Source organism: Engraulis encrasicolus, chromosome 23 (genome assembly GCF_034702125.1).
Source record: "Engraulis encrasicolus isolate BLACKSEA-1 chromosome 23, IST_EnEncr_1.0, whole genome shotgun sequence".
NCBI lineage: Eukaryota > Metazoa > Chordata > Actinopteri > Clupeiformes > Engraulidae > Engraulis > Engraulis encrasicolus.
The window spans coordinates 1,614,939-1,639,157 of record NC_085879.1 but is presented as its reverse complement, the minus strand read 5'-3'; the positions used below and the strand labels follow the sequence as shown (position 1 = coordinate 1,639,157).

The 24,219-nt window shown below is 43.0% G+C and overlaps 1 protein-coding gene across 2 annotated transcripts; it reads left to right on the top strand.

The window, feature by feature from the left end:
- The first annotated feature begins 1,239 nt into the window (after window positions 1–1,239).
- On the top strand, window positions 1,240–23,976 carry elf2a (E74-like factor 2a (ets domain transcription factor)). Of its 2 annotated transcripts, XM_063190275.1 has the most exons (9): window positions 1,240–1,680; window positions 5,696–5,872; window positions 13,577–13,787; window positions 17,792–17,908; window positions 18,898–19,017; window positions 19,482–19,568; window positions 20,003–20,192; window positions 20,625–20,972; window positions 21,858–23,976. In XM_063190275.1, the coding sequence occupies exons 2-9, from the start codon at window positions 5,798–5,800 to the stop codon at window positions 22,591–22,593; spliced, it is 1,884 nt and encodes a 627-aa protein (XP_063046345.1). In that variant the 5' UTR covers window positions 1,240–1,680; window positions 5,696–5,797; the 3' UTR covers window positions 22,594–23,976. The 2 variants fall into 2 exon arrangements, with proteins under 2 accessions (XP_063046345.1, XP_063046347.1); XM_063190277.1 differs by lacking the exons at window positions 1,240–1,680; window positions 5,696–5,872; window positions 13,577–13,787 and adding an exon at window positions 15,488–15,961.
- The last annotated feature ends 243 nt before the right edge of the window (window positions 23,977–24,219 follow it).

Sequence of the window (24,219 nt, the reverse complement as noted above, 5' to 3'; positions counted from 1 at the left end):
AATATAACTTGATTGTATTGCAAATGTAATTCCAAACATTTCTTTACAAAACGTGTCATATTTCATGTGAAACTGCATAACATTAAAATTATGTCAGTCATATAAGACTGTAAATGTCCACCAGGCCATAGGTTCCCCTAACCTGACTCTCGCGCAGATGCGAGCTCACGAAGTGTAACGAAGATGCACGAAGCACTAGGGGTCTCGCGAGAGCCAGGCTAAGGTTCCCCACCCCTGGAGAGGGACCAAGGACATATTGGTTCAGGTTATTTACCTGAAATAGAGGCCTTGATGCTATTTAGAATGTGTTTAGATTTTTTTTTAAATTACATGTCACTTTATTGTCCCATGGTTCGGTTGACATTTACAGAATTGCCCTGTTAGGGCAGGCAAATCTATCATCTAATTTTATTTTCACTTGTGTGCAGCATTTTTTTCTGTGTCAGTAAGTAAATTGTAGGCCTACTTCATGAAATGAACTACTGAAGTAAAATGCACTTCAACATGACAAGAAATAAAAAACAGTCTTCCTGTGCTAGTAGGCCTAAGTGACCTTGGGTAGGCCTATTTTGCACTTAAAATAAAAATTACTATTATTATTATTATTATTATTATTATTATTATTATTATTATTATGTTGAGGTTATGAAATAAGGTCATGTTACGATTGCCTATACATTATTGTCTACTATGCCCATAATACAAGTGTGGCAAACATAAAATGTAGAATGTTTACAAATGGCGTAGGCCTAATTCACACACATTACTGTAGGCCAGGGTGGGGAACCTATGTCTTGAGGGCCATTTACTGCCCTTGAAGCTGTCTTATCCGGCCCCGATATAATTTTAAGTTGCAGTGAACGTGGGCTCTGCAGTAAAGGCGGTCGCCTTCAATACAGGCCTAAAGTGCAGGGGAAATCCTGTTTTGTGTTGATAGTATGGCTCTTGGAGGACTATATAAAATGTGTAGTGGCCCCTGGAATGGCGAAAGTTTCCCACCCCTGCTGTGGTCTATTGAGAGAATATTAATTTAAGTCAATTCATCCATAAATGGGATATGTCATCTGTAAAAAAAAAAAAAATACAATATAAAATATATGTGACGCAAAAATATTTATAATCATTTATTTACACATCTTTAAGTGGCATGGTCAAATGTATTCAGTTAAACAGTCTCTGGGTATGGTAACATTACTGATTTGCACGCACTGAAAAAGTACTCGTAGTGTGACGTCACGTGTGTCATTCGTTGGCAGTTTCTGAGAGGTTGACCTGAATCCCTGGACGAAAACGCGAGTCGAGTGAAAACAATTGAGCTTTAAGTGTAGCCTATACTGTAAACACTACATTGTCTTTTCATTTAGACAGCGCAGCAGCATATGAATTGGATTCTAAACCCAGGTTGTTGATCAAAAGTACAGCCAGTATTTCTGGCGTCACTTTTGCTGGCTATTCCAGCGCCAGGCAAAGCGCATCAAATTTGTCGGTAGGTTAGCTAGCCTCTGGCCTGTTTGCCATTGGCTAGCTTCTAGGTAACATTAGCCCATTAGCTGGCTTCGTCGTTCACCGAGCTTGTTAGCTGTCAGCTGATGAATGGGGATAGCATTTTAGCCTTACTGGTGAAATTGACGTGACCAGCCCAGGCCCTGTCTCAATACTTTTGGAAACAGCATCTGAAAGGTAAGCTCTATGTACATATACATAGCTGGTAAGCTAAGATGAATCAATATGGCTTTCGTGCATCATAGCAGATCGCCGCATAGTGTTATAATACAGTTATAATACAGACTTGGGAGTCACATCACGCAGAAGACCACAATGCAACTGCTTGCTAGCTCACTTCCTAGCTTATCAAAATGTAACGTTGAAGTGACACCAAGCTAACCAGTTGTCGTTAGCTGTCGAGCTTGTTTTGTTGCGAACAAGCTGTTTCAGAACACCAAACGTCGGGTTTACTAAGCACTCGTTTTCCTTTGATACAGTTAAGTTGCAGTCACAAGCGTCTTTGGTGATCCTTGCAGGTTTTGATATTCCAATCTTTATGTTAGCTTTCCAGATATTGCTCGTGTGTGTACGAGCTAGCACAAGGTAAAGTGGCAGAGGTTGTGTTAGCACGGTCAGGGTGCAATTTGTAACATCCTTGTCCTGTGCTTCAACGTGTTAGCGTTGAGATGTATGCTTTGATGCACCAACGGGTTGGAGTGCTTGCGATAAGCATCTGTGTATTGTTTGTCTGTGGGGCCTGCTCACAATTTGACTCACTGTTTTGTTTAGTGTCGTTGACGTTGTTTGCATTTTTAGCAGGGTGAATAAATACAATAACGTCACACTGCGTTTCACAGAAATTCGACCAACAGTCGCGTAACTGCAGTCGTAGTATTTTGTTTCAAGTTGGGGAAAACAAAGCAAGCCTTTTTATAACAGCAAGTAAACTCAATCATAGGAAGGGTGTGGTGTGGTTTGTCCTGAGTGTGTGTGCTTGTGTGCCGATGGCAGTGCGTGAGTGTTGGACCGCTTAGTTGTGTTGCTCATGCCAGAGATCCCGCCAGACAGGAAATGCTCGCGCAAAGAGTGCAGTTCCAAAGAACTTTCTCAGACGTGGGCAAAAATATAAAACTCTGCGCGGTAGTTCTACTTATTTTTCTTGGAAAAAGCTTATTTGGTAACTTACTGTATTGTGCCGTGTTATGCCCTTCTGGACTAGGCGTAGTATATGTGATGAACACAAGCGAGACGTACATAAACTATAAACATGGCGAAGACAGATCTTGTACTTTTACACAAGATTCCAAACATTAATATTAGGGTGGTGTTTGTTTTTTAGAAAGGACCATAGTCATGTTATATATCTGGCATATCTTTCCCCCTGAAAGATTAGGCTACACCCCTGGAACAGAGAGCTCTGTGTTTATGTTGCTCATCACAAGACAAACCTAATCACCCGGCCCAGGGGGCGTTTATGGTTCCATTCTCAGGCAACGTGTAGGCCACTGAACTGTGAAAAGTGAACCATTCTGTCCTGAAAGTGCACATTGCCTGTCTTCAACAACCAGGAAAACAGTGATGGGAGTTGTGTGTGGCAGTGTTCTGCCAGCACAGAGCTTTGGTAATTGGTACCATCCACTGCAAGGAGAGCACACAGGCCAGCATAATGATGTGTAGCCTATAAGGAGTGTTTCGTTTGTGTTTGTGTGTGAGCTCGAAGTCATCATTGTGGAGCTGCTATGTCTTACCCCTGGGGACTAGCCCATCAGAAACAGAAAGTGTTCTCAAGCTTTCAGGGGCGGACCGGGGGCTGTTTTTTCTCACTTCCTCTTACTCCTGATCTCCAATGCCATGGTAGTCCTGTTCAGACGTTGTTCAGACGTTGACATTGACTTTTAGTTTGAATATCAGCGCGGTGTACTCTCCCAACGTGCCCAATACGTTAATCATCCTCTCTAGTCAATGGACAAAGGTCTCTTTCAAACTCCACAGCTCCAGTGTCCATATTGTGTATCTGGCATTTGTGCCTGAGGAAGGTGTAGTACTTGTAAGTGGCTGGTGCTTGCTAGGCGATGAAGTAAACAAAAGGCAGTAAGCGGAGATACACAGTACAAACCGCCCCACTGCCGAGCCTACCAGAAGGGGGGAGCTTTTTAAACCTGTAATGAACCACGTGACGTGACACAGGAACTCTCCCCTCCCACTGTAGTGTTTATTTGACCTGGAGAAGTCTCAATGCGCAGCCAAACACAAAAGGAAATTCTTGCCCCTCTATTTCTCTTTTCTCTTCCCCTGCTTTGTCGTTCACGCTCTCTTAATGCCGCCTTTTAGGCTAGGCCTACCTCTTTTTCCTGGGCTGTTCCCTTTTCTTTCCTGTTTCCTTACACATGGATGCGAGTGGTGTTATCTGTTTACAGCATGCTGCTGCATGGCTCCACAGACTGTAGATGGATCTCTGAGCTATTGGTCCAGATCCGGGACATTACATTGCTGGCAATTTTATCCAAATTCATTTACAACAGAGAAAATGACCAAAGAATGTGGGGGAAGAATTCAGAATTGCAAAGGCAAGGTTTGCGCAGGTGAGTAGGGTCAGTATGTTATGATGGGGAAACCGTCTCGGAAGAGAAGGCTCTTGCTTATGGAAAGGTTTTGGCTAGATCTGCATCACCCCCCTGCTCTACAACCAATGAGAGGAGCAAGCTGTGCTTGCCTCCCAATTGAGCTAATGGCTGTTCTGTTTCTGACCCAATCTTGCCGTGAGGCATTGGATGAGAGGTTCGTTGCCAGAGGTTATGGGTGCAGAATAGGTTGCAGAAACACAAATCTAGCAGAAATGCCGTCGGACTCTGATGCCGAGACACTGTTATGGATTATGCTAGGAGCCATGGTTTCCAAACTCTTCTTTGAAGCAACAAGACTGCTGTTGGATGTAGGAATGGAATGATGTTGGCTTTAGACCGTTATGTGTTAAGGAATTTTAAGCCAGTTGTTTTGGACGTGAGCTAAGCTGTCAGGAGGAATTGGTTACTAAAAGCATGTTTCTTCCCCCCCTCTCTCTTGTGCGCGCACACACACACACACACACGTGCTTGACCCCCGATTTCTTCCTTGGACTATGCATAGTGACTTTTTTTTTAGACACCTGGACACTATGGACACTTTTCTTTTCGTTTTTGAATTGTGTGTGTGTCTGTGTGTGTGTGAGAGAGAGAGATAGATCTGATTTTGTGAATATATGGTGAATATGTGCAATGTTGTGTGTAATGTCTTTTTCTGTATTTATGTATGCCATTGGACTCCTTAATTTCCCTTGGGATTAATAAATGATACTCTAATCTACTCTAGACACAATTTCTCTTTCGCCCTCTATGTGGGTGAGTCAGTTGTACTTCTCATTGTGCAACACCCCCACCTGTGTCCATCCCCACACAAAGCTACTGAACCAACTCATCTCAAAGGAATTCCAATTGCAACATTGCTGACACTGAGAAGCCACGGTGCATGCCCGGATGGTGTATAGCGCAGGCAATTGGCAATACTGGCTGTAACCTAGTAGAAGGACTTTTTTTTATCAATGCCACCATCTGTGACAGTGTTGCATTATTTGTGATTTTTTTTTTCCAACCCTGACTGTGCCTAATCAGAACTCGTCACAGTCTAAAAATGGCTAACGTTAAATGGGGAGAATGAAATATGGTACTGTGTAGAATAATGCTCAACATGTGATCATCAGGACTCCATTTCTCAAAAGCATCGTTGCTAACCAGTTAGCAACTTACTTGGTTTCCATTGGGAAATTGCATTGCAATTTGCAACTGAGTAAGTTGCCAACTTAGTTAGCAACGAAACGCACCCCTGGTGTGGGCCTCAATGTTAAGCAAATGTAAAGTCTGAAAAAGCCATGTTCGGATGTGTCCCACAAATACTTATTGCCCCCAACATGTTTGTCACTGATATTTACTACTGAAAAAACAAAAAACCTTCTAGCAGAGATATAATAATTGCCTCATCGATTTAGGGATGCATTTACAAAGTATTTTTGATTTTATTTTTGTGATTTTGTGCTTCATCATCCATCTCTAGTCCCTGTGCCACTATTTGGTTTGACTTGGGGTTGGTGCTTCTTTTGTAGTAGGCCAATAATGAGTAACCCCTAGTGAAGCACTCCTGCAGCAATCAATCTCTGTCTGTTTCCCCCTGTGTCCAGACTCTGCTGGGTGAGCCTGGAGTGTTTGTTTTGGTTCCGGGAAGCGGTTGCCGTAGTGACCATCCGGGCCTGTGGTGGGGGGAGGACTCAGAGGAATGAGTCATGACTTCAGTGGTGGTCGTCGATGGAGGAGGGGCCGTCTTGGAATACGTGTCTGATGCAGAGGTGGTCTCCCAGGTGAGCCGGCAGTGGGAGGTTTGGGGCAATTTAAACACACGCGCGCACACACACACACACACACACACACACACACACACACACACACACACACACACACACACACACACACACACACACACACACACACACACACACACACACACACACACACAGTTGATACTACTGATAGGTCATGTCAGAATTTTCACTGCTATTCTGTTAACCATCATCAACATTAAGTTGATGAAGAAATTATATACTTGTTTGTTTAACTCATTCATTCATTCATTCATTCATTTAAGAAAAGACAGTCACTAACATGTGGTAAAACACTGTTAAAAGACTCTTACCCACTCGAGTGCCATGGCCCAAGAGATGGAGACCATCTTGAGGGTGTGTTCAGACCAGGAAAGTCTGATAGTTAACTTGCTTTGGTCTGAACCAAATGTTATTTTTGATGCAGTTGGTGCGGTTCACTTTCGCACTGTACATTTTAGTAGGTAGACTAAAATCTGTCAACAAAGCCATGCGTCCTAAGCTCGTTCAGCAAGTCCGCAAGTAAAGTCTGAAAGTTTGCTGTTGTACAATTACTATATTATTACACAATTATTTTTATCCATGACAATAAAGGGCAAGGTGCCTACAGCGGATGGCTCTTATGAGCGCATATCATCTTGTGACATTTCTTGCTCTTCATGCAGGACGTAGGCTAAAAGGTATGCGTTGGCATATTAGCCTATTCATGCAGCCGTCTTGTTTTCACTTCATGTCATATCGCGGATACGTCAGATACGGTCTGCTTTCACACCTCCAAAAGATCTGCACTAGGGTCCTTTAGTCCGGACCAAGTCTGACTTTTCAGCTGGGTCTTGGTCCGCTTGTTTGGTCCCGACCAGAGTACGGTGGCTTGTATTCAGGCCAGCTCAAAAGGTCAGAAACAAGAGAAATTTGGTTCGTTTTGGTCGTTAAGTCTGCACCAAACAAGGTAGGTGTGAATCAGTGGCGGCTGGTAGTCTGTCAAACAGGGGAGGCTGTTCAATTACAATATGTCCAGAACGCAAAAATAAAAAGGGGGGGGGGGGGGGGGGGGGGGGGGGGGGGGGGGGGGGATTTTGACACACATCTTACATTGGTCCTGAGCCACTATGGCCTCACACACTAAAGGACTCTTGTTGAAACAAATTTGTTAATCATTAATCATTATCCCCCTTGTAGCCTATTCATAGGGAAATGTTTTTATTATTATTATTATTATCATTAGGCCTACCTCCGCCACATAATGATGTGATTTAGTTTGCCTTCGTTGTCTTTGTTCATTACTGGGTGCACGGCTTAACTTACCACTAGAGGTCGCAAAATCTTTAATTATTTACCAGACATTGCCAACACAGTAGGAAACAAGGACTCGCCACTCACGGGACTTGGCAGTTAACCAGTTGATAAGACACCACGAAAGCTCAAAAGAAACGGTTGTTCTTCCCTACCTTTTTCACCAAGTCAATATTAGGCAGTGCTCTGCTCTGCTCCTTGATATTCATTTTCTCCTCATAAGGACGACTGGAATTCGCCAGAATTTAATCCACAATGCTTGGCATTTTGCATAGCTCTCTAGCTTTCTTGCAAGCTAGCCCTAACGAAAAGTAGGCAACTCCAACTTTTGAATTGGGAGATTAAAAAGGATAAGGACATGCCACTATTAAGACTTTATTCGCAACACTAGTGTCACTAGGTTTACAAGAATATGTACACAAAACTGGAGTACACCGCAATGAATAGCTTCCCCACTGGTTACCACGACGAAACTTCTCAGTCAAATTAATAACATATCCGCATTTCGAAATGAAATCAACTACTGACACGGGGTTCACCCAATCACAAGTCGGAGCTCCAGTCTCCGGTCCCTCCCCCCTCGTCTCTCTTCTCCATTCACTCCCAGTGAGGCTCAGTCTCAAAATCAAAAAAATTTCACGGCAATAGCCAATGACCGTTTAGCATTTTGCCATTGAAAAATCATACAATCCCACATGCCATTGAAGTCCATTGAGACTCGACTCGCTTGCGTTGTCATGAGCGGAAAAAAACTCGTGCGAGCCTCGGGATCTTATAACAGATTGGTTTCATCTCTAAGTTGAGCACATGCATTTTCTATGGAGCTGGGTCTGAAATAGCAATGTTATTAAGTTGTGTAAAGCATTAGTTTACATACTATTCTCCGTGATTTTGGACAGGAGGCGGCGCCTCCCTTGTACTCAAAGAGGAATCGCCTCTGTTACGCCCTGATATCATGATGGCAAAGTTCATTACATTCGATTACTCCATGATGACTGTAATACACATTGACTGATAAACCTACTTAACTCATTAGTTCCATGCACAGCTCCAGTCTAATCCACATTTTTATTACTGCTATGTTTTCGATCGTGTTGGTTTTTCTGTCAGGATAACTCAAAAAGTCAGGAGTTGTTGGAAATGACAAAAGAAGCAAGTGATTACATTTTGGTGGTGATCCGGATCATGATACGGATCCTGGAATTCTAGGGCAAATTTTGACATTCAGTCTAACTCTACAAAAACAAAGCAGAAAGACTTGAAAAAATGAGGGTGTAACATAGTCAAATGTTCTATAAAACAGCTTTCTTGGCCGAGGTCTGCCCTCTCTGAGTGCATTCCTAGTAAGTTATTTTTTCAGTGTTGAATGGTAGAAGATGTAGATATTGGGTAACATGCAAACGCATGTGAACAACCTTTGCAGCAAGATTTTCTGAACTGTTTGCAGTCCTCCATAGAACATGCCTCTAGCAATGAGTAAGCAACTGTTAATGAGCTCACCCCATGCATCACACGGGCACATATTGTTTACTGCATCTTGTGATTTTGTGCTCTTGTATGTCTGTGCTCAGAGCAAAGAGTCTGGCAGCAGCGGTCCTATTAGTCTCTTTGTCAGGATAAGATTTGGAGTGATTCAGCATCCATTTAGATAAAATACATAAAACACAAGCTCAAACTAAATGAACTTTACAGATAATTGTTGAATTAATGGAACAGTGTCATGTTACGGCTTGCACCAAAGCTGATGGGTTGGCAACCATACAAGTCTTCTGTATCGACTCGGGGGGAACCATGGTCTGGCCGTATTGCCATTGGCATGTCTATTTCAACCATGGCCTAATGATTAGGGAGTTGGACTTAACTTCAGAAAAAGTCACATTTTTATCCCTCCCTTACAGCAAGGAGAATGTGTGTGTGGTTTCCTTACACACTTTTATCCATGGCTGATGTGCCCTTGAGCATGGCACCTGAGTAACCTCACACTGCTCCAGGGACTGTAACCCATAACCTGTAATTGCTGTGGATAAAAGCTAAATGTAATGTGTAATGTTATCTATCTACAAGTGCACTATTTTGAACATTCATGCCATTTTCTGAATTGTCTTCTTCAATAAAATATTGCGGTCCTCACCAATTTTCTCTCCATCCTAAACATTTGTTTATGAAAGTATGCATCTCACAAAGTGGTTTTGGGTGTTCACTTGCATTCCTTTACGAGTTTGAAAGCGAAATATGTCTTCTGTCATTGAAAACATTTTTTTAGGGTGTTTTGAAGAACAGATTTGGACATCCCCATAGACGGCCGTTTTAAAGGCTGAGAAAAAAAATCCAAATAACGTAGACAGCAGCAAACATAAAACAAATTGGTGAGGACCACTCTACTTTATTGAAGAGAAAGCAGAAAAGGGGCTAAATATTCAAAATTGTGCATTTGTTCTTTAATGGCAACTGCAGGAGGTGAAGGTAGATGGAAACATGTAAGAAGTGCATTAAACACAGCATAGATGGAGACATGTTTGAGGTAAAGAAAGATAAAGTGGAGAAGGAGGCGCAAGAGGAAGAACACCCGACCGTTGTGGTGGAGCACAAAATACAAGTCTTCTGTCTCATACAGTCAATCCGGAAAGTATTCACAGCGCTTCACTTTTTTCACATTTTATTATCTTACAGCCTTATTCCAAATGCTACAAATGAATCTCTGTTGTCAAAATCCTACACAAATTATTCCATTATGACCATGTGAAAAACAAGTTGTCTTGACAGTTTTGAAAATTTATAAAAATAAAAAACAAAGAAATAATTTTTACAAAAGTATTCACAGCCTTTGCTTAATACTTTGTAGAACCACCTTTGGCAGCAACTACATTCATTTTTTCATTTCGAAATGAAAAGGGATTAAAAGGGAGGTCATCGGTGTGTGTTTCAACCTTTCAGTACATTGAAATTGTACATTTTGAGTCTGCACCTGGCTAAAATAGATGGGTGTGAGTTTTGAATGAAATCCTATGGAGAGCATGATGTCAGTACCACTACCATGCTTGACTAGCCAGATGATGCACTTTTTTGGTAAAATTCACTTGTTTACCACCACACATGCTTAACACCATCTAAAGCAAATTTGTTTATCTTGGTCTCATCAGACCACACGACATGGTTCCAGTGATCCATATCCTTGGTCTGTTCATCTCTCTTGAGACCAAGATAAACAAATTTGCATTAGATGGCGTCAAGCATGTGTGGTGGTAAACAAGTGAGATTTACACAAAAAGTGCATCATCTGGCTAGTCAAGCATGGTTGTGGGACTGACATGGTTTGGCGATGTATGGATGCCGTCAACATTGGAAATCTTAATTACACCTAAAGAAGCATGCATGTCAACATGCACTGTGACTATCGAAGCAGATCATGATACTCTCCATAGGATTTCATTCAAAACTCACACCCATCTATTTTAGCCAGGTGCAGACTCAAAATGTACAATTTCAATGTACTGAAAGGTTGAAACACACACCGATGACCTCCCTTTTAATCCCTTTTCATTTCGAAATGAAAAAAAGGAATGTAGTTGCTGCCAAAGGTGGTTCTACAACAGTAACGTGCGGTCAACTTTATGGCTGGTGAGGCACTGACTTTTCCAATATCAGATTTTCAAATATATAATACTACAGCTACAGTATAAGTACATTTTTGTAAATTTACCAAATACGCCTACTGATAAGTTTCATATGTAGCTTTCTTAACATAAGGTAGGCCTACAAAATAAAACATGCTGCATTTCCGTAGAGAAAATGTTATTAGATCTCTCACTCTCTCTCTCACACACACACACACACACACACACACACACACACACACACACACACACACACACACACACACACACACACACACACACACACACACACACACACAGGATTCAAACAGTGGTCTCACATAAACCACACAGCAGCAATGTGGACAAACAGAAGCATCACGGCAGAGAGAGCTGGAGAGCAGAGCAGAGGAGAGGAGAGTAGTGGAGAGGAGTGGAGAGGAGAGGAGAGGAGAGGAGAGGAGAGGGGAGAGGAGAGGGGAGAGGAGAAGGGAGAGGAGAGGAGAGGAGAGGAGAGGAGAGGAGAGGAGAGAGGAGAGGAGATGAGATGAGATGAGAGGAAAGAGGAGAGGAGAGGAGATGGGAAAAGAGAGGAGAGGAAAGGAAAGGAGAGGAGAGGAGAGGAGAGGAGAGGAGAGGAGAGGAGAGGAGAGGAGGAGGGGAGAGTAGTGAAGAGTGTAGCTCCTTCACAGCCACTGCTCTCACACACACAGGATTCAAACAGTGGTCTCACATAAACCACATCAGGGCGGATGCTCAATGAAAGACACACACACCACACACACAGGATTCAAACATGGTGTCATATAGACCGCTGAGCACCACGGCGAACAAACTGGTGTGGTAGCTTTTGTGATAAGCACCGGATTCTCGTGCAAATGTAGGCCTACATCTACTTGTACGAGGCTACAGCAAACGATGTGGGACAAAGGTGTGGCAGGAAGCGAATGTCAACATTTAAACAGAGATTACTACACAAGCTTCGATATGGTCACCAAATATTTTGGGACTGTCATTTATGTTATGCCTACACTTTGGAATTAGATCAGAGTCTTGTAGTTAGGCTACACGGGTATATTTGATTTACCTCAACGCCCTGTACTCAACTTTACAAACAGTTACAGGGCACCATGAGAATCCTGTTTCAGATCACAAAAAGCTACCACCACACCAGACAGAATCACGGCGGATTCTTTATCTCCCCACGGGTCTCACAAACACAGGCTTCACACACATAGGAAACACTGATCTTACCTCGTACATCAGGTCCAGGCGCCGCTCTTTTCCTTCACTTTTGGCGTTGCGCATGCTAACGTTACTTTAGCCGGCGCTGTTCATCCAAAGCCACATCTATTCGAGACGCCCCAAACGTCCAAAGCAATTTGGCATTGAATATGAATATGAGTAGCCGCGAGGATTTGTTTCGTGAGGCTCCTTAGTCCTTAGTAAATTGTTAAGTCGTGAAATCCCATGCGAATGTTCTTCCACACATTTCTCGCGGTTGCAAACAAGACACCGGGGGGGAAACAAAAAAATAGTTTCTGTTGTACCGCTCACTTTGAAATGATCGGGTAGTTGACCGGTCACCTGCAGCAAACCCTTCAGCTCTGTCGGTCCTCCATTCTTTATCACATATTTTCCCCTTGGAAATCCAACTTTGAGAATGGTCTTAGTTTCGTTATGAAATCCACTTGTAGCAGTCAAAGTGAGCAAGCTAGCCAACAACACCGACTGACTGTATTGTGAATTTCAGATTCGCTATGACGTAACTGGCCAGCAAGACTCTTCACCAGAAGGAGTCTGCGGCCAGGCTACTGCTGGCCTCACCACTGTATATTTCAGTGGGCGTTCAGAGTAAAAAAATGATAATCACACGTAGAAAATAGTAAAAAAAAAATATCAGGAAATGAGGGCACACCATACATACTTCTATTAAATGTATAAAAACGTTTAATACAATATTACCAGGTTGCATTCACAGAACGAGCAAAATGGCGCATGCGCTCAAGCCTGTTAACGAGGGATTGCGCAATCCGGGGGTGAGGCAAATTCAGAGTTGCCCCAAATTCAGCGTATTCGGAGGAATTTGACATGAAATGGGCAAATATTACGATTTTGGCCACAAAAATGACTGAAAACGAGTGAAACAGTTTAAACACGGCTTAAATGGTAGTTATGGTGTAGATGCTCGAAAACAATAGCTGTTATTGTAACTATTATTCACATTTACTGCATCTCATCATAATCATCTGGGGCTGGTGAGCCCGTGCCTCCCCTGCCGTATTGGAGTGCACGTGCCTGTTCTACAAAGTATTAAGCAAAGGCTGTGAATACTTTTGTAAAAATTATTTCTTTGTTTTTAATTTTTATAAATTCTCAAAATTGTCAAGGCAACTTGTTTTTCACATGGTCATAATGGAATAATTTGTGTAGGATTTTGACAACTGAGATTAATTTGTAGCATTTGGAATAAGGCTGTAAAATAATAAAATGTGAAAAAAGTGAAGCACTGTGAATACTTTCCGGATTGACTGTATCAGGGAGACAGCACTGTAGTTCAGGGAACCTTAGTCTGGTGAAATAGACTGTGGTAGGTCTAAAGCTATTTACTATTCTTTAATGGGAAATGCAGGAGGTGAAAACAGATGGTGACCTGTTCGAGGTGAAGAAATATAAAGAGGAGGAAAAACACCCAGCTGTTGTGGTGGAAGTTTACCCAATTCAGGGAAACCATTGTATGGTGATTTTGCCTGCAACATTATAATGCTATCTATCTACTAATCTTTAAACATGACTGCAGGAGGTGGAGGCAGATGGTGAGCTGTGCGAGGTGAGGAGTGCTGAGGAGGAGGAGGAGCAGCACCCGGCCGTGGTGGTGGAGCAGGTGCCTTGTGCGGAGATGGAGCAGTGCTACGCGGCGCAGGTGGTGGTCTACGACGACGAGACCTACCTGATGCAGGGCGTGGCTGAAGAGCAGGAGATAGAGACCGAAGTCCTGGAGGTGGCCACAGGTAAGCCGGCAACCTCTTCATCGATATGAGTGTCAATGATGGCCAACATCGATTCATTAGTTTACAAGCCAGTGCCACATATTCCAAATGACTTGATTTTACCTGCCCAATTCAGCCAGGTGATTGGCTGGTTGAATGATCACCTGTCTGAATTGGATAGGTAAAACAAGATAATTTCGGATGTAATCAGGTGTGGCCCTAGATTGTAATTAATGAATCAGTTTTGCCCATCACTGATGATGAGTGTTATTGAATATTAATGAGTATTACCGGAAAGTTGAAGTCTTTAAGAATCTGTCAAAGAGACTAGTTGTAAACAACTGGGGCTTCATTTTCAAAGACTTGTGTGGATTTCCAACTGAATCTTAATGTTTGTGAAAATCTGAAAATATGCATATGCACCAAAACGTAATATGCATCAATCCATGCATGAGCAGGTTTTCATGCACATTCTCGTGGTACATGCAATATTGTGTAAAATTCAGTGCACATACGCACTATTTCATGTTCAGTCAGTCTCCATGTAAGAAAATGCATACGTTCCTATTTTGTGCCCAAGTAAGCTTTGTACATGAGGCCCCTGGACGTCTTCTGCAAGACTGAAGACTTTCTCTGCTAGTTAGCTAGTTCTCTCTTTGGATAGCATGACTTGGATGAATGAGAATCTTCAGATATGTTTATACTATGCTTTGGTGATGGCAGCAAAATGTGTTAGGCTATTGGTTTATGTAATAAATCAAATATCATAAAAATGTGACTGGAACTAAATTAAATTGAAATTGCAGTCCTCTTACACCTCCTGGTGTTCCTCTCTTTTGGGTTCTCATCCACCATGCAATGCGTTATTCTGAAAGTTAGTTGGCCATTGGTTTATGTAAAAGCATCCTACCCTGCCCCCTGTTACTCAAGTCAACGCTCACTTTGGTCTCACTAAATAATATTGGGCAAATATTGGGGAGGTGTGGTTTACGATTGCCTATGGCCATTTATTGGCCACAAACGTAGCCCATAGCCATCAGTTGTATTCAAACAAACTGCAAGCTTCCATTTGTCGAATAATAAGCGTCATCTTTCCACTCCTCCCTCCCTCCTCCACCCCTCTTTGGGACGAGTTTCCATGCTGTGTCTCAGATCGGAACGATTGTGCAAAGCAGCATCCGGGGACCAGATTAAAATGGCCTGGCCCTTGGGCCCCTAGGCTACAGGTTGCTTTAGGCCCCCATGGAAGACAAATTTTGCAACAATATTAGATAGACGGCATTGTAATTCCCATCTTGGATCCCCAGGATAACATGTCTACCAGCTGTGGAAAGGACTGTTAGCAAGATTTGACTTGACACAGCAGACAAATGTTTCAGCACCGCATCTTGTCACAACTCTGCAATCATTGATCCTCATGCTCATTAAATAAAGAACCGTGTAATGGAAAAGCAAACAAATGTATATTTATTTTGATTAGATTATTGTGTTATTATTAATTATAGGAAGTGTATCCAGGTTCTATAAGACCTTCACAATGCAATTTCATATGTATTGGCTTTACTGTTGAAATATCAGCTGCTCTGCTGTATTTGAAGAATTAAATCAGCTTCCATACATGATTTCAAGTCGTTCAGTGTGGTGGTGGGATGGGATAAATGACTGTTGAAAGAGGACCTCTAGTGGCAAAAACCCAAAATGGCAGATATAGAAGTGTTTAAATAAACAAAATAGGCCTGGAGCTTAGAAACACGTGTACTCTGCATTGCAACCTGAAACAACAGAACAATTGCTGAATGGAAATGTAGACGTAGAATTGATTGTGCAAATAGAAAATGCTCGATGAGCGGGAGACGTGTGTGTTTTCCTGACGGGACATTAACAATATTGTTTTTCTAATACGCTTTCTCGACCCATACACATAGTTGGTTGTTAGTTTGCGTGGAGAAAGATTAGACGATTATTTCAAAAATTCAGCAACAAAACCAGTGTAGGACCTTGGTAAGAACTCCCTGAAGATTTGGCGCGGAATGATCGAGTTTGTCTTTCATAGCTCGTTTCCGGTGTGTGGCGGAGTGATACATTCATGTTGCCCTTATGGTGAGGTGTATGATTCCGCTGCAGTTTCTCTGAGAACATGGCGACTTCTCTGCACGATGAACCCGAAAATCAGCTGGATTTGCTCATAAAAGCCGGTAAAGTAGTGATTTAGCAAATGTTTTCTGAGGAAAATGTGTGCTGTCTGATTTTTTCCAAGTGTGATATTGCGCTTTGGTCAGAAAGGAGGCAGCGCTCTCACACGGGAAGTTTGTGCTGCAAAGTAATGGAGGGCGAATCAGGAAGTAATCACCTTGGTTGACAACCTGCATGGCGTTCAGACACAATAACCTTATAAATATCGTATACGTTAAGAAACAATTGTTTTAATGTAGAACGTAATGATATTTCAGTGTGGTTCAGTGTTGTTGTGCCATCCATTGCGTAAGATCTGTCAGTAAACGTGTTCATGTTTTGACTCTGGAATAGCGGCTGATGCCACTTGAGTTGCTGTGGGAAACCAGGAAGTGTGACGGATTGTTTTCCTTATTTCAAGTTAACTTGACAAACAGTTATTTGTTGATTCTAGATGATTGTGTTTTGTAATCTACGTAGTCTGTATATATTTGTAAGATTTTATTTCACGACCTGTGTGCTTGTCGTTTGTTAGAAAGTGCGTGATAAATGCAGATTAAGTTAACGGTCCCCTTGATTTGGTACTGGTGAAGTACTGTGTATTATATTTCACAATGCGTTTAAATGGTTACCATTATTGATTTCAAACCTGTTGTAGATTTTTAAGTGGGCTATTTTATAACTCTTCGCCTGGGATAATTAAGACATTGTTTTTTGATTGAAGGCCTAGTTGGCCAAACGGGAGATTGCTGTTGCCACGGCTGGAAAGGCTCTTCTAGTTATACTGTGTGAGAATGCGGGGCAGACATGTGGTGTTATACATTTTACATTAGTTGTGCACAAACGTGTTGAGCATCAAAAAGCCGACTCAGCGCTGCTCTACCTATTGTACGCACATATAACGCTTCATTACACGAGCGACACTTCATCGCCATAGCGGAAGTATTTTAGGCTTTGTAGGTTTGGTTCATTTGATTGATCGCTCGTGCTGGCGAATTGCCTGCTAAGGTATTTTGAAATGCAGATGTAAGCCAATAGTTAGACCGGAAGACCGTGGCGTCAACGAAACACCAGGCCAATAACACGAGGGGCGTTGTATGATTGACACAGGCCCCAGCTTGTGAGTAGCGGCAGCTGGAGAGAAAGCTTCGTGTAAACACGGAAGTCACAAACAAGAGAACTACTTTCTGTTGAACCGCTAAGCGCGCAAGGTAGTCCCTTTGGTTGTTTGCGTGATTTAAGATAAATGTCCAAATAATTAGTTATTATTCACAATTGCATGTAGTATTGGCTTATATGGAGCCAATGGCATTGGCAGTCGCATATATATGTTTTTGTCAGCCTTTAAAAAGAGAGAGGGAAAGAAATAACTTAATTGTTCATTAATGTGTCAATGCATACATATGTAAATGTTTTGGTTCTTTTGTAGTTAAGCTGTATTTTTGTGAAGTAACAGCCTCAGTAACCCAGTCACCGCCACTCGACAGTATATATCATCAAATGTGCTGTGCTTGCATTCAGTTCCAGAGCCATGTCACCCTGTAACCAGAGCTGCAGTGGTCTAGCATGCCCCCCTCCCATGGTGAATGCACCCGCTAATGCTCTAAACTTAGATGGAAACAGACAGGTGGGGGAAGTCTGTTGGTCTTTTTTGAGGCAGATGCGGGAGGGTGTCTTTTTACCCAGGGCTCTCACACAAGCTCTGGTACTTACTACTCAGTATTTTGCTGCATCTCTGTCACAGATAAGGAGGCAGGTGTATGTTGTTTGCATCCTCTGTGTAAATTAATATTTATGAATGTATAACCTGATGAGCTCTTTTTCATTAATATTTTCTGTCACTGTCTCTTCAGTTGAAGCCTCATCCCATGGAGGTGTGGACTATGTGGTGTTGGACAAGACCATTGAAGCGGCCGAGGCCTTGCTGCACATGGATTCTCCATCCAGCCTGAGGGAGGACCGTAGTCCTGGTACGTGCACTCACTTGCAGGCTGCATTGTTGCTTGCTTAGCTGACTTGCCCTGCTTTGCAGTTGGCTGCTGACAATACTAGCTTTATTTTTTGAAGAAAAAAGTTGACAGGTTTTCCAGTGGTCATGTGTGTTTTGTCAAGCCCAGCTTTTCACGTCAGCAGTATGTTTTAAGGATTAATGCTGTGTGAATCAGTTGTTAGCTATGTTTTGCAAGAATACAGAGTGCTGTTGGTGGGGGGAAGCAAGAAAGAAATTCAACATGGACAATTATCTAATCTAATGAACAGTTTGCTCAGGTAGTGAGTGAAAGTGTGTAATCCATAGAAATAAACATTCACTTTCATTACCCTATGGCTTAGTTTGATATGTAACTGTTATAGGTCTATATTTATATTAGGTCTCAGTTGTGTTTAATCTTCTCATTCTTTCTCCTCTCTGACCACCCTCATTGAGCTTGGAGCAACAGCTCAATGCATTGATTCGCACCAAAACTATTGTACTGCCAAAGTATCAGGAAATTACTGTTTTCCCCTGTGCACAGTGAGACCCCCGCTGGCTGGAAAAACCCAGCATGCTTGTAATGCATGCACTAAATTTGTGCATGTGTTTACACATGCACTTGTGCCCTGGGGCATATTCTAGGGAGCAGAGTTGGTCTTTTACCTCGCTAACTCAACTCTGAGCAAGTGGTAACTCTCGTACTAGAATAGGCCCATGACTTTGTTCTGACTGAATGATACACCTGCAAGTGTATTAGGAGGTTAACAACTCATTCAGGGTTAACCCAGCTGGATTCGTAACTAAACCGCTTTTTCTGAGTAATATATCTGTCCTGTCATTTAATTTTGTTATTTTTTGCAAGTTGGTTTTGAAAATGTTGTGTGAAATAATCTGTTCTATCTGGCTATAAAATAGCCACCACTGCTTCACTGGCAATAAACTACACTAAAAAAATAAACAAACTGTGTGTGCTTTTGCCGTGTGCAGTTCCAGACATGCTGGGAGAGATGGAGGTGGAGGTGGAGGTCAGCACGGAGGAGACAGAGCCCATCGACCCCATGGACGAGCAGCTCACTCTGGAGGAGGACGTCCACAAAGTCAAGAAAGGTACAGCTGTCATAGCTGCTTATGTCTGTCTGTCTGTCTGCCTGTGCTGTCCATCCACCTGGTCATGTCTGCCTGCCCGCATTCACCTGCCTGTATTCCCTACTCTCCTGCATATGTCTGCCTGAATTCATCTGCCAGTGTGTTGTCACTTGTGACCGTGTGTCTGAAAGTGTATTTCTCCTTAATTTTTGGAACATTAGTGATTTTCATGGGTCCAAATACGAAACGGTTTGAAAAACGTTTATAATGTCCACATTTTTATTTCTGACAGCATTTGGGTTTTTGGAGGAGGATTTGTTTTCCTGTGTATTACATGTATTCAATTACGATATGCATTGACATAGTTTAATGGTGTTGCCCAGATTTCTCCCCCCTTAATTGCTTATGTATAACATCTGTATTTATTTATTGCTACAAGCAGTGCAAGTGTAGGGCTAATCAATTCCTTGTATAAATCTTCCCAGGCGGTAGAAAACGCAAAGCCACGCCGCAGGTAGAGAGGGAGGAGTCTCCAGACCTCACCTTCAAGAAGAAACCCAGAGTGGGGAAAAGTAAGTGCTTTTTATGACCAGATATTGTTTATAATATTTTCACCATTGATTACTTTACCGGTAGGTATATGTAATTTCAGTTTATAATAATGCTATGGTGCATCATATTTGTGACGAGAAATCGCTTTTCATTTTCTCTATCCCTGTTCCAAATCAACTCAAAACTCTTCTGGTTCAGTTAGCGTATTCATTATTACTTTTTAAAAGCTCAGAGAATGTAAACACAAGAGAAAACAAAACAGTTAATGTGTCTTGTTTTTACTGTTTATTATTATTATTATTATTATTATTATTATTATACTGTATACAGCAGTTGATATATTAACTGTCACTTTTGTTCATTTGCCATCACACGCAGGTTAGAAAAATAGGGGGATGAAGTACAAAATGTGCAAAAGTAATCAACATGTTATTGTTTGTGTTTGTTTCTTCAGATAGCACCTATCTGTGGGAGTTTCTGCTGGATCTTCTACAGGATAGGAACACCTGCCCCAAATACATCAAGTGGACGCAGCGAGACAAGGGCATCTTCAAGCTGGTGGACTCCAAAGCTGTGTCCAGACTCTGGGGCAAATACAAGAACAAGCCTGACATGAACTACGAGACCATGGGCCGAGCCCTCAGGTACGAAATGGACAACACAAAGGCCAACACGGATAGATGGATGGAGATATGGATGTCATAGTTATCAATACTTCTGTTCAAAGATAACCACCTTCCTTCCTCATTGGTTGGAGAAATAAGTGGATGAAAGTAATTATTTACAACTTTATTAATCCCAAACTAGGGGATACAAGTTGAACAGCTGCATGAAATACAGGGACCCACAGAGACAATTAGAAAGACTGTTATTGTCTTTAGTACTTGAAAGAAGTGCATCATTTGTGTTTCAGTAAGATTCAAGTTCTCAAGTGTTTTGCACATACCGCATGCTCCGCAGGAGCTCAAGGTCTGATATTCCTTCAAAAAAAAAAAAAAATGAAGTGATTGTGGTGTTGGAAGGAAATCAGGTACAACTAGAGGCTAAAGGCATTTGTGGCGATGTGTGTTTTCCAGATATTACTACCAGCGTGGCATCCTCTCCAAAGTGGAGGGTCAGCGCTTGGTCTACCAGTTCAACGACATGCCCAAGAACATCGTCTTCATCGACGACGACAAGAGCGAGGCCCCGTCCAGCACCCCGCCCACGCCCTGCGAGCGTGTTACCCCCGTGACCCCCACCTCACCAAGGGGGCGTCCGCTGGCAGCCCAGGTCAAAGTTCAGGCGCCCGCAGCCACCCCGGTGTCCGCCAACAAGCCCCACACCCAGATGCTGCGCATCGTCAACGTGTCCGGGGGCTCGGAGGCCTTCGTCACCCTGCAGCCGCAAGGAGCCAGCCCTGTCACCGGCGTCACCTCGCCGAGGTAAGGTCACACTGTTGATGAGAATAACACACAAGCTTGGTCAAATCACACGACTGGCAAACCGCTGTTTAAGGAAACTAACACCCATTGCACATGCAGTCCGTTTCAACGCAAATATCGTGTAACCATATGGATACACATACAAACCAAGTATACTTTCCAGCCCCTTCACCTCCCATAGCTTAAGTCACACTGTTGACGGGAATAACACACACCTTGACCTTCGCCTAGTTAAGATCACAGATGGGCAGACTGTAGACGGGAATAACATGCACTGGGTACACAGTCCGTCTCTATGCAAAGATCATGTAAACCTGGATGCATCTACACACCCCTCATTGACTTTTAATTTAGCTTTTTATCTACTGTATTGAAGTGTATTTATATTAGTGTATTTATATTATATTACATAAACCTACCTTTCTACACACATGCACTGTTTGAATATCAACAGGCGCACATACAAAGTTACAAACTTTGCTTTACTTACAAATATATTTTATTTATATACTGTATTTATATTTAATCAATTTGCCTCTACCTCTTTACATACATGCCTAGATTAGGTTCAGCTTTATTTTCATTACACACCTGTAAATATACAGGGTAATAAAATCCAGTTAATCATCTACTCCAAACGTCAGGTGGCACAACCACAGTTAATGCACATAAATTGGTTAGTAATTGGTAATTCTAGTGAAAATACAATACAACAATACAATACTATAGTGGCATCTGCTGTCGTTGTCCCACCCTGACGTCTGATGCTACATAAAACGTCACTGACCCATGTACAGATTAAATGCGTGCATGAAGGGTTATTTGTTCATGCCTCCTCAAGTCTGCCATTGATGCTAGTCCTTTTCTCCTCCCCCTGGTGTGTAGAACGCTGCAGATGCCCCTGGTGATGACGACGACAGGGCAGCTTGGCCAGAAGTTCTCCACGGTGACGGCCGTCAACGCGCCCACCTCGCCACTCTTCACCATGGCTGCCAATGCTGCCCAGGCCCAGGTGGTATCGTCCGGCTCGGGCCCCGGCGGCCAGAAGGTCCTGATCCAGTCCCTGCCCACCATGGTGCCAGCCACCGGCGAAAACGGCCAGAAGTTCACGGTGCAGCTGGCCAAGCTCATCACCATCCCGGCGTCCCAGCTGGCGCAGGGCACGGTGCTGGCGCAGCAGCCCAAAGTTACGATGGCCGGAGGGCAGGCGGGGGGCATCAGCCTGATGGGCACGCCGCTCACGTTGCGCACCATCGCCCCCATGTCTGTGCCCACCGGCGCCGGCGTGACCTCGCCCGTGGGCACGACGCAAGTGCTGAGGTTGGTCGCTCAGCCTCAACCCTCGGCCGTCGTCACCACCGTCTCGGCGGTGCCCACCCCCACCACCCCAGTGCCAGCCTCGCCCTCCGCAGCGCCCGTGTCCATCCCCGTTTCGGTCCCTGTGTCTGTCCCCGCCACTGCCACCGTGGTTGTGACGGCGGCAGAGGACGCCACCAACGTTGTCGCAGTGCCAGCCACGTCGGAGACGGACGTCAACATCATCAAAGTGGAGACTGAGGAGGAGTCCTCTGAACAGGCCACGCCTACCGCCACAGACACAGCCACTCCCTCTGACAGCTGAAACAAGAGTCACTCACTCACTCACTCACATACTCCGAACAACCCCCCCCCCCCCCCTTCACCCACATACACAAAAAGTTCTCAATGCATCCATATTAACCAAACAAATACATTTCAGACGCACGTTAACATTGTGAGGGGTTTTCAACTCCAACAAGCATTGCAAAGGAGTTCTTGCTTAGGGAGTTAGTGGGATGTGCAAGTAGTCCATTGGCATTCTGAAGTACATACACAGTTAAGCATACACACACATAAACAAATAAATGCATTTTTCAGTCATAGTGACTCTAAAAGTGTTTAGACTTTTTTTTTTCCAAGGGATAGTCGAGGTAGGAAGTAACCAAAATATTGTCTTGGACACTTTCTAAAAGGCATAGGAGTTAATGGTGGCGGCTAGTTTGGGTGTTTCTGTTCCCAGAAACGACACACACAGACACTAACAATGCCAACACTACAATCACACACTTTCTCACACAGACCAGTCAACATTGGCAGTGAAATGGAAAAGAAACCTGTTTGTGTCTAGTGAACTCTGATCGGGACACTGGGCAGAACTGCCAAGTTTTGGAGGAGTGGTCTTGAATCTCTTTCCTTCTTAAAGAAAACGTACTTATAGGATCCGTAGACTCCAAAACCTACGGCTGTCACTGTGCGAACGCGACAAACCAATCATCTGGTGCTACAACCCCATAGCTGGGTTGGCGAGGAGTTGGATGGTGGGTTTGGGGTGGTAAGGGTCACCCCTATGTGAACCCCTCCATCGCTTCCTAAGGACTGTAGGCATAAAAGGGACTTTGTACATAATGTCAATAATACACCATATGAGATTTCTTAATGAAAAAAAAAACTGGCAGCCTTAGATGAAAATGAAAGACATGACAAAAAAAATTCAGATGCACATTTTTTTTCTGTTTGTATGTATTGTACAAACTGAGTGACATTTCTTTCTTTTTATTTTCAAACTCTGTTTTTTGATATTTTGTACCAGAAGCAGTGTTACTGTTGGTCTGAAGCAAACTTATCACGGCCTAATTTGGCCACTTGTTCAACCAGATACTCTTTTGTTTTAACCTTCTTTTTTGGTTACACTTTCTTGTAATATTCAGTTGGTTTTTGACTGGATGCATCAGTTGCCTGTAGCATTTCTGCATTTCTTTTTTTCTCTTTTTTGTAAGTACACAGCTCTGATGTTCTCCTTTTGTTTCTGGCTGTATAAACAAGATTTAAAAAGGGAGACGGGGCATATGAGAGAACATAATTGCATTCTGACTTAACTAGATTGTATTTTCAACATTTGAAGCATATTCTATTTTGTTGTACTCTTATCCAAGTGTATCCAAGTAGATTTTACTGATCTATACAGTAAAGAGAACACCGAAAAATATCTTGCTTCTGGGTCTTTCTTGCAATGCTTAGCCTACCATGCATTTGATACGCATAGCCTACTATGCATTTGTTCACTGTGTGAACTTGAGCATTTAAGTGCCATCAGGAATGTGGAGATTGAGGAGGATGGGGGAGTGCTGACTGAAGTTGTCAGGGGCGTTTATCGCTTTGGCTGGGCCTGGGACAGAAAGACGGCCCCACCGTCAACACATGCAATGTAATGGGGACCCAATTCTGGCCC

Bases quoted from the DNA above. Each gene is read 5' to 3' on its own strand.
- elf2a (XM_063190275.1), top strand. From the start codon at position 5,798: ATGACTTCAGTGGTGGTCGTCGATGGAGGAGGGGCCGTCTTGGAATAC. The intron at 17,909-18,897 runs GTACGTGCACTC...TGCCGTGTGCAG, and splicing joins GAGGGAGGACCGTAGTCCTG to TTCCAGACATGCTGGGAGAG. The intron at 20,973-21,857 runs GTAAGGTCACAC...CCTGGTGTGTAG, and splicing joins ACCGGCGTCACCTCGCCGAG to AACGCTGCAGATGCCCCTGG.